The 13,686-nt window shown below is 31.7% G+C and overlaps 1 protein-coding gene across 1 annotated transcript; it reads left to right on the top strand.

The window, feature by feature from the left end:
- Window positions 1-2,201: 2,201 nt before the first annotated feature.
- Window positions 2,202-12,042, top strand: LOC110644063 (ATP-dependent 6-phosphofructokinase 5, chloroplastic). The gene is made up of 13 exons (XM_021796675.2): window positions 2,202-2,809; window positions 2,984-3,074; window positions 4,774-4,847; window positions 5,080-5,191; window positions 5,461-5,556; window positions 5,720-5,821; window positions 5,923-5,997; window positions 6,669-6,809; window positions 6,908-7,024; window positions 7,102-7,206; window positions 7,606-7,686; window positions 8,610-8,738; window positions 11,403-12,042. Exons 1-13 carry the CDS (start codon window positions 2,490-2,492, stop codon window positions 11,568-11,570), a joined length of 1,611 nt encoding a protein of 536 aa, XP_021652367.2. The 5' UTR covers window positions 2,202-2,489; the 3' UTR covers window positions 11,571-12,042.
- The last annotated feature ends 1,644 nt before the right edge of the window (window positions 12,043-13,686 follow it).

The following is a 13,686-nucleotide window of genomic DNA, read 5'->3' as shown; positions in this document are numbered from 1 at the left end:
TCGTTTCCAGGCTAGGGCTTTTGGGCTTTGCTCAAGATTCACATAAAGCCTTTTGTTGGTCTGATTAAGGTTTTTAAACTCTTGATTGATAAAAGTATTTTCTTGGATATATTTAATATTCTACATTCTTTTCTAAAAAAAAAATCCATATCAAAATCTTGGTACATATATATGAGCATGATTGGCTTAGAGGGTGTTTAATTTTACTACTTATTTTTAATTTAAAATATATTTTTAATTTATAAATTATTTTAAAAATAAATAATTAATTATTTGATAAAATTATTTTAAATTAATTTTTAAATAGTGTATTTATTTAGTTAAAATAATCAATAAGTTTTAGTCTAGTGATACTAAAGTAATTTTTAAGACTATAAAATTTTAAATTTGAGTTACAATTTAAATTAATTACATTAAAATAAAATATTTTATTAGAAGATATTTAAAAATAAATTAATTTATTAAAATAACAAAAGATTATTAGAATAGTATAATATTTTATTTAATCAAAATGTAGTTTTAAGGTAAGCATAAGATTAGGGTCATGATTCGACTTTATTTATGTGTGAATTTTTTTTCACAAATTAAAAATTTTTCTATCTGTCAGGATCCTATTTGATAAAATTTAAATCAAGAAAAAAGTGGAGATATGAAAGCTTTATTATTCAAAATATCTTATTGTGTCAACTGTATCTCAATTTATACGATTATTTTATTTCTATCCCTTAATTTTAATTTGTAAAAATAAAATTTCTCAATTTTAATTTTATTTTAAAAAAATTTATCATTACTTACAGGTTTTCAAATTAAAAAAAAATCATTTTAAATTATTCTTCTTATTTTTCTCTTTTTTGCATTTATAATTAAATTAATTAATAATTGTCATTAATAAAATTATTTTGATTTAAATAAATTTACTAATAATATTATTATATATATATATATATATGTTATTTATTATTAATCAAAATTTAATTTTATCATAAAAATAATGATATAATAATAATAATTAAAATTTAAAATAATATTTTATTAATATATGATATTTTATTTATATTTTAAAAAATAAAAAAATAATTTATAATAATTTATAAATTTATTTTGATTAAATATTATTTTATTATTAATTAAAAAAAGAGAAAATGAGTATAAAAACATGTTTTTACATGTTAAATGATTTTTTGAAATAAAGTTAAATTTGAGAGATTTTATGTTAAGAAATTAAGACTCTATTTATTTCATAAAAAATAAATGAAAAATATTTTTGTAAAAAAATTTTATGAAAATATTTTCGTTGCTTAGTTGCAATATTAAATTAATGGTATGTATTTATTTTATATATAAGTATTTTTTATATTTTAATAAAATTATTAAAATTTAAAAAATAAAAAATGATTTTCTCTTTAAGAAAAAAAAAAGAAGTCATTTTATTTGAAAATGATTTCAATTTTTTCTTTGACTAGAAAAATATTTTTTATTAACTAATTTTTTTAAGTGCTATAAATGTTAAAAAATATAAAAATTTCTAAGGCAGTATTTAGTATAAATAAATTTTATAAAATTTTATAGAATTCATTTATAAATTTAAAATTTTTAATATTTAGTTTAAATAAAAATTTATTTGAAATTCTTAATAATTAATTCCTTGAAATTTATTATAACTAAACTAAATTTCATTAAAATTGATAGAATTTATACATAAATTTCAAATTAAAATTTTATATATTTTAAGTGATAAAATTATCCTCTTATTATATATCATTTTATTTTATTTATTCTAAATAAAAAATTCATTTCATTTAAAATGAATTTCATATTTAATATAAAATATATCAAAAAAAAAATTCATTTATAAATAAATTCTATAAATAAAATTTATTTATAAATAAAATAAATTTTAACATAAAATTAAATTAAATAAAATTTAAAAAATATTTTTTATAAAATAAATAAAATTTAAAATAAAATAATTAAAATAAAATAATCCCTAAAACTGAGAGGTAATATATACAATTTGACAACATGAATGGAAATGAATAATATAATTGTTAAGATGGCAAGAAGGGAAATCATCGAAAAAAACACGTGCACAAAACACATGACAAAAACAAGCGGTGACAGGCTGGCAACGGCAAATGGGAGCAGTAAGTAGTCTTACTCTTACTCTCTTAGGGAAATAATTGAAATGTGGGACTTTGGGAGTGTAGGTAGCCAAACCAAACTAAACTACTCATTTCCGGAGGCAATGTGGTAATTAAGGCAACGAAGGGGTTGGTATTAGTCGGAGAAGTCCAAGATCTCGCTGAACTTCAAAACGTGCCAACTTGACTTTACAAACAAGAGCGATCCTCCTCTGCCGTTTTCCTTGTTACTCTCTCCCTCCTTCCCTCCCTCGTTCTCTTCGCTCTCTTCCACTACATTAGCTCTCCACATTCCAAACACCCTTGCTTTTACTTGAAGTCGAAAAGACTTGGAAATCTCCGCGTTTCATGGACTCTATCTCGCATTCTGCGATCGCCGCCCCCAAATTCACTTCTCTCCCGCGCACCAGACCTTCCCTTCACTGTCATCGTTCCCATGGCTTCTCCTTCCCCAATTCTAGCGTTCCGAGGTTCAGGTCAAGTAGAATCCCCAAGCGGAGTGGTGTATTCGCGGAAATTCGGAAGCAGAGTCCCGCGATTGATTTCAGTGATCCTGATTGGAAAATCAAGTACCAGACGGATTTTCAACGGAGATTTAATATCCCTCATATCACTGATATATTTCCTGATGCTGCGCCTATTCCCTCTACATTCTGTCTCAAGATGAGGTGCCTTTAAAAAAAAGTTGATTAGTGAGCTGAATAATGTTGTTGAATCGTGTTTTGTTTGATTTCAGTTTTGTGGATTTTTTAAAGCTTTTCCAATTTAACTGATTTGGTTTATGTTGGTGCTCAAGTAGAAGTTTCTCCCTCTCTCTTCCCTTGATCAAATTTACTTTACAGGACTCCGGTGTTGGAGGATTTTGCTGGTGGTTATCCATCTGATGAGGAGTGGCATGGCTACATTAACAATAATGACAGGGTCCTTTTGAAGGTATATTTTGGCCTTTCTTAGAAATTTGCAAATCAAATCACATTCACCTAGTTCTCAAGAAAAAATACGCACACGCACGCTCAAGTGGGAATTATGCATACTAGCTTTAGATATTAATTGAAGTGGCTAAACGTTTGTAGTTCTTTCTCCAATAGAAGTTTGCCCTTTGCATTCTAGGCAACTCTATTCTACATTTTTAAATATTAAATAAAACAAGAAAGTTCCCTAAATTTTAAATAAAACGCAACTCACTGGATTCAACTAAGCCTTTATTCAAAAAAATTTGAGGTAGGCTATATGGATTCAATTTCTCCACTCTCTAAACGATTTTGGTTAAATCTCATAGTCGTGTTGTACTTCTCTACCAAGTTAACTCTCTTCTCCAAGTCAATTTAGGTCTCTTTTTTTTTTTTTTTTTCTATCCTCACGTGCTCTACTTGTCACATGACCAAACTAACTCAATCTAATTTCTCTCAACTTATCTTCAATTGGCAACACTTGGCAACACTCCTAGCTTTTCTCTAATACTCTCCTCACGGACTTTATCTAGTCTAGTATGGTCACTCATACACCTTAACATTCTCATCTCTGCAACTCTTATCTTAGACGCATACAACTCTTTCAGTGCCCAACACTCACTACCATATAACATAGCCGCATTCACTGCCATATAACATAGTCGGTCGTATATGGCAGTACGGTAAAATTTTCCCTTTAAACTTATAGGGAATCTTTCGATCACATAAGACTCCCGTGGCACGTCTCCACTTCAATCATCCAGCTTTAATCCTCTGATTAATATACTCCATCTATGAAGGACTGAGCCTAGATATTTAAAGTGATTACTTTGGTACAATACTACTCCATTCAAGCTAACTCCTTCCCTATCACCAGTTTGGTCTTCACTGAACTTGCAATGCATGTATTCTGTCTTCGTTCTACTTAACTTAAAACCCTTTGACTCTAGAGTACTTCTCCAAAGCTCTAGCTTTTCATTGACTCATTCTCATGTCTCATCTATCAGAACAATATCATTTGCAAACATTATGCGCCAATGAGTACTCTCTTGTATATATTTCCTTAATTCATCTAAAACTAATGTAAAAAGGTAAGAGTTTATGGCTGATCCGTGGTGTAATCCAATTGAGATCGGAAAATCTCTTGTGCTCCTCCCACTGCACGTACAATAGTAGTTGCTCATCCATACATATCTTTCAACACTTGTATGTACCTAATAGATACCCTCTTTTATTCTAACACATTCCATAAGATAAAAAAATTCCAAAGTCATCACCGAAAGCGGAAATAGAGGGATTCGAACCTCGAATAAGTCTTACAACGGATTAGCAATATGCTTTAGTCCACTCAACCATCTCTCAACCAAAGAAGGCGTATATGATACATATATGGAACAATTGGAAAATGAAACTTTTTTATCTACAAAATTGTTTTTATTCTCGGCTCAACATTCATCAGTAGATGATGCAAGAAATTCAATTCAATAATTACATCAACCGAATGTCTGCTTCAGTTACCAAAGTCTGGTTGAACACGAGGGATTTAAGCTTGATTAAATGTGAGAATTTTGCTTGCAATATTTGGGCATGATTGTAACAATTTATATCCCTTTGGACAAATAATTCATGTTTAGACAGGTTATGATTTACTTTGTTTTTGCTCGTTTAACTATATATTTCAGGTCATACATTTCTCGTCTCCGACATCTGCTGGAGCTGAGTGCATTGATCCTGATTGTACTTGGGTTGAACAATGGTAATTATGACTCCCAACTCTTTATTTAAATTTGCAATGCATGCATTTCCTGGCAGCAAGTGCAATTAGTTTTACCATATTGGATAACTAAAACATGTTGTACAATTATATTTTAGATCTAATAACATTTATTGCTAACATAATATTATAGCATTTGATGATCTATGAATGATTAGTTTTCATTCTAAACTTATCATATTTTGTGATGCACATGATAATTAAATTTTCATAGGGTTCATCGTGCTGGGCCTCGGGAGAAAATATACTTCAAACCTGAAGAAGTGAAGGCAGCAATTGTAACTTGTGGTGGTTTATGCCCTGGTCTCAATGATGTCATCAGACAGGTCAGAGTCATTTAAATGCCAACTTATTGTAATCTTCATCCACATGTAGCCTTCACTCTTCTCTTGATAAACCGTCATGTTTTTTTTACTCCCTGGTGCTGCAGAAGTAATTCCAGAAATTTGAGTTTCTGTGAAATTACATCGTATCACTTTCAGACATAAATTAAAAGTTGCATGCTTGCACATGTGCATATATGGAAATCATATAACGTATCAAATTTTTGAGGTTTCTTTTTATTATGCATACTTACATTTTAGAAGTTCGGCAGATTGTTATCACACTTGAAATATATGGTGTCAAAAAGATAGTTGGGATTCCTTTTGGTTATCGAGGATTTTCTGACAATGATTTGAGTGAAATGCCGGTAATTTCCCTCTTCTTTCCTGGTAATAGTTTGTCAAAAATCAGTAAATATATAAGCTTCTGTTATTATGTTGTGAAGGTAAACAAAGAAGATATTTTCTTTTCTTTCAAACTTAAATTGTAAGTTTAAAGTTAACCCATTTAGATTTCAATTTTGTTATCAGCTATCAAGGAAAGTAGTTCAAAATATTCATCTTTCTGGTGGAAGCTTGTTAGGAGTTTCACGTGGAGGACCGAGTGTTAGTGACATGGTGGACAGAATGGAGGTGCTTAATTACTTCGTTTTGGTTTTGTTTAAATTGCTAGTATCAAAATGCTTCACGGTGTTAGGCTATAATGTTCTGATATGTTTGCATGATAATGCCAGGAAAAAGGAATCAACATGCTTTTTGTGTTAGGTGGGAATGGTACACATGCTGGAGCTAATGCAATACACAATGAGGTTGTTGAGCCTGTAACTTTGTACTGATTTATTGCCTTATGTTAAACTCATTTTGCCTTATCATTCATTAATATAGTCTCAATCTGAGAGTGGACCAATTGTGAAACCTGCAACAAAGTTTTCTTTAGTAACGAAATGATAATTAAAAGAAAAATTCCTAAACTTTACCTGCATGTTTAATTTTGGTCAAAAACCTTTTTATTTATCAATTGTGACCATGAAATTTAACATTTATGACAATTGTATGCATTTTATTGAGGAAGTGTGGTAATGTACACATGGAAATTATGTAGCAGATCAATGGGCTGAATTTTTTTTTTTTAGCAAAAAAAATTTAATGCTGATAATATTAACTACTTTAAAATTTTTTATTAAAAAAATATAGGGGTGAAATTATATGAAGGATATACTTTTGGTTTTGTGTTGTTAGGATTTTGTTTTCTTCACTTCCAAGTTGGTATGAAATGAATTTTTGATATGCTAGTCACATTTGCTAATTAACACAAAGGGACATATAGGTAATTCGTTAAGTTATTACATCAGCAGGGATCTTACTAGATCTCCACTTATAAAACACTTGTTCAACACTTTTTCCCAATATGTTAAATGCTTTCTCCATACCCTTTGCTGCTCTTTGCTGAGTATTATCTTGTCTGAACTTCTGATTTTAGTGCCGTAAACGAAGGTTGAAAGTGGCTGTAGTTGGTGTTCCAAAAACTATAGACAACGATATTTTGTTGATGGATAAAACTTTTGGTTTTGACACTGCTGTTGAAGAAGCACAGCGAGCAATAAATTCTGCATACATTGAGGTACAAATTTGGTTTTGTTAATAACTTCTGTTATACATACATGCTTAACTATTCTTACATTTGTTATTACATTTATTTCACGGATCTGCATTTCATAGGCACATAGCGCTTATCATGGTATTGGAGTTGTGAAATTGATGGGTCGTAGCAGTGGATTTATAGCCATGCATGCAGCCCTAGCTAGTGGACAAATTGACATATGTTTGATTCCCGAGGTATTTATACTTGATAACAAATAAATATCCATTATTGTGGACCTATATTAATTTAATTAGTGTATACATTTTTTAAGGTACCATTTCATTTACATGGGCCTCATGGTGTTTTGAGGCATTTGAAATACCTAATTGAAACAAAGGGATCAGCTGTGGTTTGTGTAGCAGAGGGAGCTGGACAGGTGTGTTGCATTCTGAAGTTTGTAGACCATTTTACTATTTTTGTTACACTAGTCACTCGTCACATGTGCTCATGCACATGTTGCCATTATTCGGTGTCTTAACTATAGTATTTTTGCTTAGAAAAGGTAGTAGTATTCATTAAATTTGATTACATCAAGTTACTTGCAGCTTACCAAAACAAATCAATGACATAATCTAGAAGGTAAAATTTTTATGATTATAAATTTAAAAAATGGCAAATAAATGCAACCATGGGCAAACTAATATTGAAATTTCTCAAGTGATAGAAATAATTTACAGTACTTATTTTTGTTAAACTTAAGGGATCATAATAATCATTAGGATTTTATAATTGTCGTACTTTCTGAAAAGCATGATTCTGTTGCTTTTTGGTGCAGAATTTCCTGGAGAAAACTAATGCTACTGATGCATCCGGAAACATTGTGCTTGGAGACATTGGGGTGCACATTCAACAAGAGGTTAGTGATCGTCTATTCGCTTGAATGTCATTACAAGTAAATGGTTGTATTGAATGTCAAACTTTTTCTATGCTCATGAACTTCATCTACTGTGGTTAGAAGTTTCACCTGCTGCATTAATACAATTCTTCAACCTTTTATTTGCCAACTTAACTGTTTAAGACTTCGAATGCTATCCTGTTCCCTCATTTCACTTCAATTGATATACCCATTCTATTAAGCTATCATGATTATTTAACATAACAGAGAACAGTTTTATGTGATCTTTTTCAGCCAGATATTTGTGATTTGTGTTCCTTGTGGACATAACAACACGAGCTGTTTTCCTATACGGGCTATTGCTGCAAATCATTATCCAATGAATTACTTTAATATTTTTGTCATATAACTGCAATCTTATATTGCATAATGTTCAGTAATTGAACTACATGGATCAAATAGCGTTCATGCTTCTTATAGGAATTACATAGGAGTCACTTGCTAAATAGAGAACCAGTGAATCATTCGTTTGTTCTTGAACCGCGAAACCTTTCAATATTCTTTGATAATTTTGACATTATGTTTTATGTTCCATCACCCTAACTCCTATCAAGAAAATATCAATCACTGCTTAGTTGGTGGTGTTGCTATCTGAGAGTACTAACATGAGTTCATTATTACATTGTGAACCACTAATCTTTACCTTTTTCCTTTTGGACTGTAAAGGGGATGAGGGGGAAGATTTGCTTTGGACAAGGAGGGTATTTTCACCTATAAATGAGACTACCTTTTCCTTTCTTATGTAGATACTAGCTAACTCAATTGATCAATAGATAACTTTATACTTTTTGCGTCCTTTCCCTTAGATCTTTGATTACCTGTATCTGTAAATGGTTCCTGGTTGACCCACTCTGACACTAATTTAATTAAATATTTTTTGTCAGACAAAAAAATATTTTAAGGAGATTGGTGTTCATGTTGATGTGAAGTATATTGATCCAACATACATGATCCGTGCATGTCGTGCAAATGCATCAGATGGAATCTTATGTACTGTTCTTGGACAAAATGCCGTAAGTGTTTCGTCCTCTTTCTCTATGTAATAATATGATGTGTACTTAGTTAAACCATGAACAGAGTATGCGCATGGTTAGGATTTTTTAGTGAAAGAATCATATAGAACTCAGTGATGCTTAACCTGAAAGGCTGAAACTAGCCTCAGGCTTCTTTCCTTTTTTAGTTAGTTGAGAGAAGCATGAGGATTTTGTCTAGTTCATATTCAATTAACAAGATATTAGCCCAGGTGATATATTTGCAAGTATGGGAGCAAAAACATTTGTGATTTTTTTCTTAGACTAGTAAAGTTGCTGAATTATGCTTTATTGCTATTATAGTATCTTGAAAATTGCTTGATACAAATGTATATGCTTTACTATGAAGTTTGAACTTAACATAGTGAAGGAAAATGATCCTTACAGCCAACCCCGGTTAGTTTGGACTTTGGACTAAGGTTGAATTGAGTTATAGTTTGTACCATTTTGACCAAATATGATTTTCTGAACAATCACAGCGAACTGAACTAGTGAACATCTATCATTCATATCAGTTTGCATATTTTTTAGACTTGTTCAGTTGGGGAGCCTCGCTGGTGCAGTCGAGGAAAAGCAAAATTTTGGGTATTGTGCAGCTTCCTACGAAATTTCTTATTTAGAAAGTTATTTACTAATTACTTCCTATAGATTTGTTGGGAATTCTCATATCTACATGTGTTGGTCCTTGTGGAATGATGAAAAGTAGTCCCAAAAATATTTATAGCCACCAAATTGGTTATTAAGGTTATAGGGGCCTGGGTTTATGGCACGCTTAGTGGCCACCAAGTTCTCCTATCCTCATTCTAATCACCATATTTCAATCTCCCAGCACTGAAAATCCTTTATTTAGATCTCAACTCTAAAAACTCATCATTTACATGGGGTCTGTGACATATCTTCATGAAATTGAAGAAATTTTTCCATGAAATTCAGAAAGACATCAATTTTGTGAACAATCATATTTTCTTCTTCCTTTCCTTCATTTTCTTCTTGTTTGTCTTCAACCATGGGCTTATCCAACTTCAAAACCGCCTTGACCCCTCAAGATTAAAAGAGTCTTTGGAGTGGCATTGATTCTAGGTCTTATTTCTTTTCATCATTTTTCTTAGAAAATGGGGCATTTTGAGGTTTTGGTGAAGTTGTTGATGCTGATTTCTGCAATTTTATTTTAACACTACATTCTAGGGCACTTGTCTGGTGGTGGTAGTTTTGGTTTCTGTTAGGGTGTTTGTTTAGATATTTCACTGAAATATATAGGGGTTTCAGTGGATCGAGTTACAGAAAAATTTGGAGAAACAAAAGTCCCCCCTCTTTCCCCATTTTGTTTTCAGTTCTCGTCTTCCACACAATTTCTAGAGATTTGGGTGTCAACAGGAAACTATCAGAAGATTTAGTTTTCTTTTTCTTCCTTTTTTTCTCTTCATTTTCTAGTTTTCTTATATTCAAAAACAAAGATAAAAAAGTGGGAAAGTAGGGGTTGTGGGATGGGTTTTGATTATTGTGAGATAGGGAGGATTCAGAAGAGGGGGTTGGCAATTGTGTGATAGAGTGAGAGGGAGGGCAGGGATTGTGGATTGCAAATTTCAATTTTTCTTTTTTATTTTTTTATTCTTATAGCACAATATTTTTGCATTTTTATGATTTTTCCTTTTAGTATTATCTTTAATTTGTTCTTGTTTTAATCAATCAATGGCTTCCATGTGTGCCTTCCATGTGATAAGATAAACAAAGTTCTTATGTTGAAAGGGCTTAATTGCTGAAGTTTTAATAAAAGATTTAGTTTGAAAGTTATCCTAACCATTTAGGTTATTTTTGTGATTAGCCCAAAATGTAGAGATGGCAATTTAGCCCATTCCATCAGGTTTTACCTGTTTATAATATGATGTGGAATCCTTTCGCTGCTAAGGAAGCAGTTTCAGGATGGGTCTCCACCTGATCTCACCTTCATATTGCCCTGACTTCAAAAAATCATTTTTATTTTATATCTTTTTACTTGTATGATATAAAAAACATAAGCAAATTTTACCCCGATCCTTTTCTATTCCTAGGAAAAAGTAATTATTGGATACACTGAAAGCACTAAAAAATAGTACTCCCTTTGATCAATAAAAAAGTTTTTGCTTAATTATTGGGAGGTGGGACCCATGTTTTCAGGGAGAGAGTGCACCTATAATCTCTTGAAAAGGAAATGCATATTCATTTGAGAAGTCTCATGGTAAGTTAAAATGAATTATGCTTACTTTCAAAAATTGTCCTGAATCTGGTTTAATAATTTATTAAACAAAATATCAGATAACTGGATGAATAGGAGTATTTCCACAAAATGAGAGTTGTATATCTAAAATAAAAAAAAAAATGGAAAAAGAAAAGAATTTTCATTTAAAAAAAAAAATCATTGAAGCTAGGAAGCAAACTGAATTGAACTACTGAAAGTCATTTTAATTTGGTTCTCTTAATAGGTTGGATTCTGGTTCTGAAAATATCAATTCCCTGGAATAAGTAGTGTTGTTATCTATACTTAGGTAGGCCTTAATCTTCATCCCTCCATATTTTCCATGTGCCTGATACTTGAATTAGGCTTTTGTATTTATTTGCATGTGACTTCGATGTCTATGAGCATATAATCAGAATTTGTGGTTTTGACAGGTCCATGGTGCATTTGCCGGATATAGCGGAATTACTGTAGGAATATGCAATACTCACTACGTCTACTTTCCCATTCTTGAAGTTATTTCTCATCCCAGGGCTGTAGACCCTAACAGCCGGATGTGGCATCGTTGCTTGACTTCGACAGGCCAGCCTGACTTTATCTAAATTGCCTAAGCCTTCTAATTTATGCTAAAGAATTAAGAAATCAAAGTTTCAAAAAGTTCATTAATGGACATAATACCAGCTTTAGAAGATTAGCACTTAGCTAGAGACTTTTCATCATCATAGGCTGTTGAAATAATACAGAGGATGAAATTTCCTCTATATGAGAAAATTATTCAGTGCCAGTTTTCGAAATCACAAGGCACCAGAGTAATAAAATGTTACAGGAATCACCCAAGCAATTTGTGCTTGACACATGAATTCTGATTGCACTATTTAATGTGTCATTACCTATTTTTGTACATCAAAATTTTTGCAGTTCACCATGGGAACGAGACTACACTGTCTGTATCTGTAAAACTCAAGACATGATTCAAGATGATTGCTTGGGTCGGATCTGCTGTAATTAAAGTCCTGGAAGACCACCAATTGGAATTAATACACACATTCATATGGTGAATATTTTGTACTGCAGTAGTCGCTGTAACCTTCTAAAAGCAGTAGTGAATTTGACCACACCCCCCTCCCCTCAGCCCCAAGATGAAGGATTGGTCAATGACTGGTACGCATGGTATCTAAAGTTATGCCGATGTGTTTCTTATCTCTTGACCTTTCGGCATGTGAAGCTCGCAACATCACTTTTGGTAAAAGGCGTGTCCTTCGGCGCCGAGGGGAGAAGAAAATTCTCTATTAATTGAAACTCCACCGACAACCTATAATTTCACGATGAAGTTTGCATCAGCTGGTAGAATATGATGCATGATGAACTCGAATGTTATTTGGAATAAAGCTCAATTCTGCCCATGAATGTTTTGGCGATGTTCAATTAGGCTCAAAATAAGCTTTTTGATCTAAAAATTTCTCACCTTTCATTCTATGAGTAAATAAACTCGCCTTTCAATTAGTTCTTTTATGACTCTTTATATCAATTGAAGTTCTCTACAGCATTTGATTATCTCAATTAAAGTACATGACTATATTTGAGCTTTATTTCAATGTTGTTGGTCTGCGATTCTGCGGTTCATTCCATCCAAAGAAGCACTGACCAATCCCTTTTACCGCAATTACCTTCTCTGGATTGATCGTCAAGTCATCACCACGCACACTTAAAAGAAAAGTTTTCTTTTATTGGGTTCTGCGTTGGTCTCTCTGGTCTGTCTTCTCTTTGGCCACACCCCAAATGCTCGTCCGGTCAACATTCAGTATCTCGGTGAACACAACTCCATATACCTTCAAATGATACTATATATTACTATAATACAAATAGCCCTACAAATTAATTTCTGTTTTCCTGTGCACAGCAGCAGAAGATGTTAAAACCTCCACCAACCAAAACCCAGTTTTGCAGAGGCTGCAGTGACCATATTTTAGGTCCCCACAAAGCAATAAGTTAAACAGATACATCCACGCAGAGAAACCCAATACTTACAACCAAGATTATCCCCATCTAGCTACTTTTTTTTATCATAAAAGATACCCTCTCCACACCAGATGAGAATGGTGCATGTCTGCTTCTTTTTTTTTTTTTTTTTTTCATTTCAAGACTTCTGTCGATTGATTGTGCCTTTGGTGACTTCGTCTTACATGTCATGCACATATGGGTGTTTGATATTGGGATTCTTGATTAAATTAATGGGTTAATTTAAAAAAAAAATTATAATTGAACATGCTTTTATTATTGGTACTGTGGTCAGTCAAATGGGTGGTTTGGTGACATTAGATTACTGCTTTATTCGTACTTAAGTCAGTACTTACTGTTCAAGTTACTGTCATAGTCGTGTGGACCTCATTAAAGGGTCTTAAGGCTGCACTCATTGGATGGAAAGAATTCATTGTTAATCTGATGGGCAAGGAATCTGACCTTTCTGAATTTCTGTACCAAAGAATCTGTTCAAAACAAAGGTCGCCCTGCATATTATATTTTATATTATATTATATCTTATTGTTTAATAACTAATGAGTTTAATTTAATAATATTATAATCATATACAAGAATTCAAATTCAAACTGAAATTAATAATAAAAAGAAAATTATTAAATTTTTTTATTAAAAATAGAAATGTTAAAATTAGTCAAATATATTTATAAATATGAAACAAACAATAATTAATTTAATAAT

Source organism: Hevea brasiliensis, chromosome 7 (genome assembly GCF_030052815.1).
Source record: "Hevea brasiliensis isolate MT/VB/25A 57/8 chromosome 7, ASM3005281v1, whole genome shotgun sequence".
Classification (NCBI taxonomy): Eukaryota; Viridiplantae; Streptophyta; class Magnoliopsida; order Malpighiales; family Euphorbiaceae; genus Hevea; species Hevea brasiliensis.
The sequence above is the reverse complement of the archived record's forward strand: the minus strand, read 5'-3'. Positions and strand labels throughout refer to the sequence as shown.

What these genes read in the sequence shown, in the direction of transcription:
- LOC110644063 (XM_021796675.2), top strand. Translation starts at nt 2,490, where the DNA reads ATGGACTCTATCTCGCATTCTGCGATCGCCGCCCCCAAATTCACTTCT. An exon ending in ATGACAGGGTCCTTTTGAAG is followed by an intron (nt 3,075 to 4,773) that starts GTATATTTTGGC and finishes TATATATTTCAG; the next exon opens with GTCATACATTTCTCGTCTCC. An exon ending in TAGCAGAGGGAGCTGGACAG is followed by an intron (nt 7,207 to 7,605) that starts GTGTGTTGCATT and finishes TTTTTGGTGCAG; the next exon opens with AATTTCCTGGAGAAAACTAA.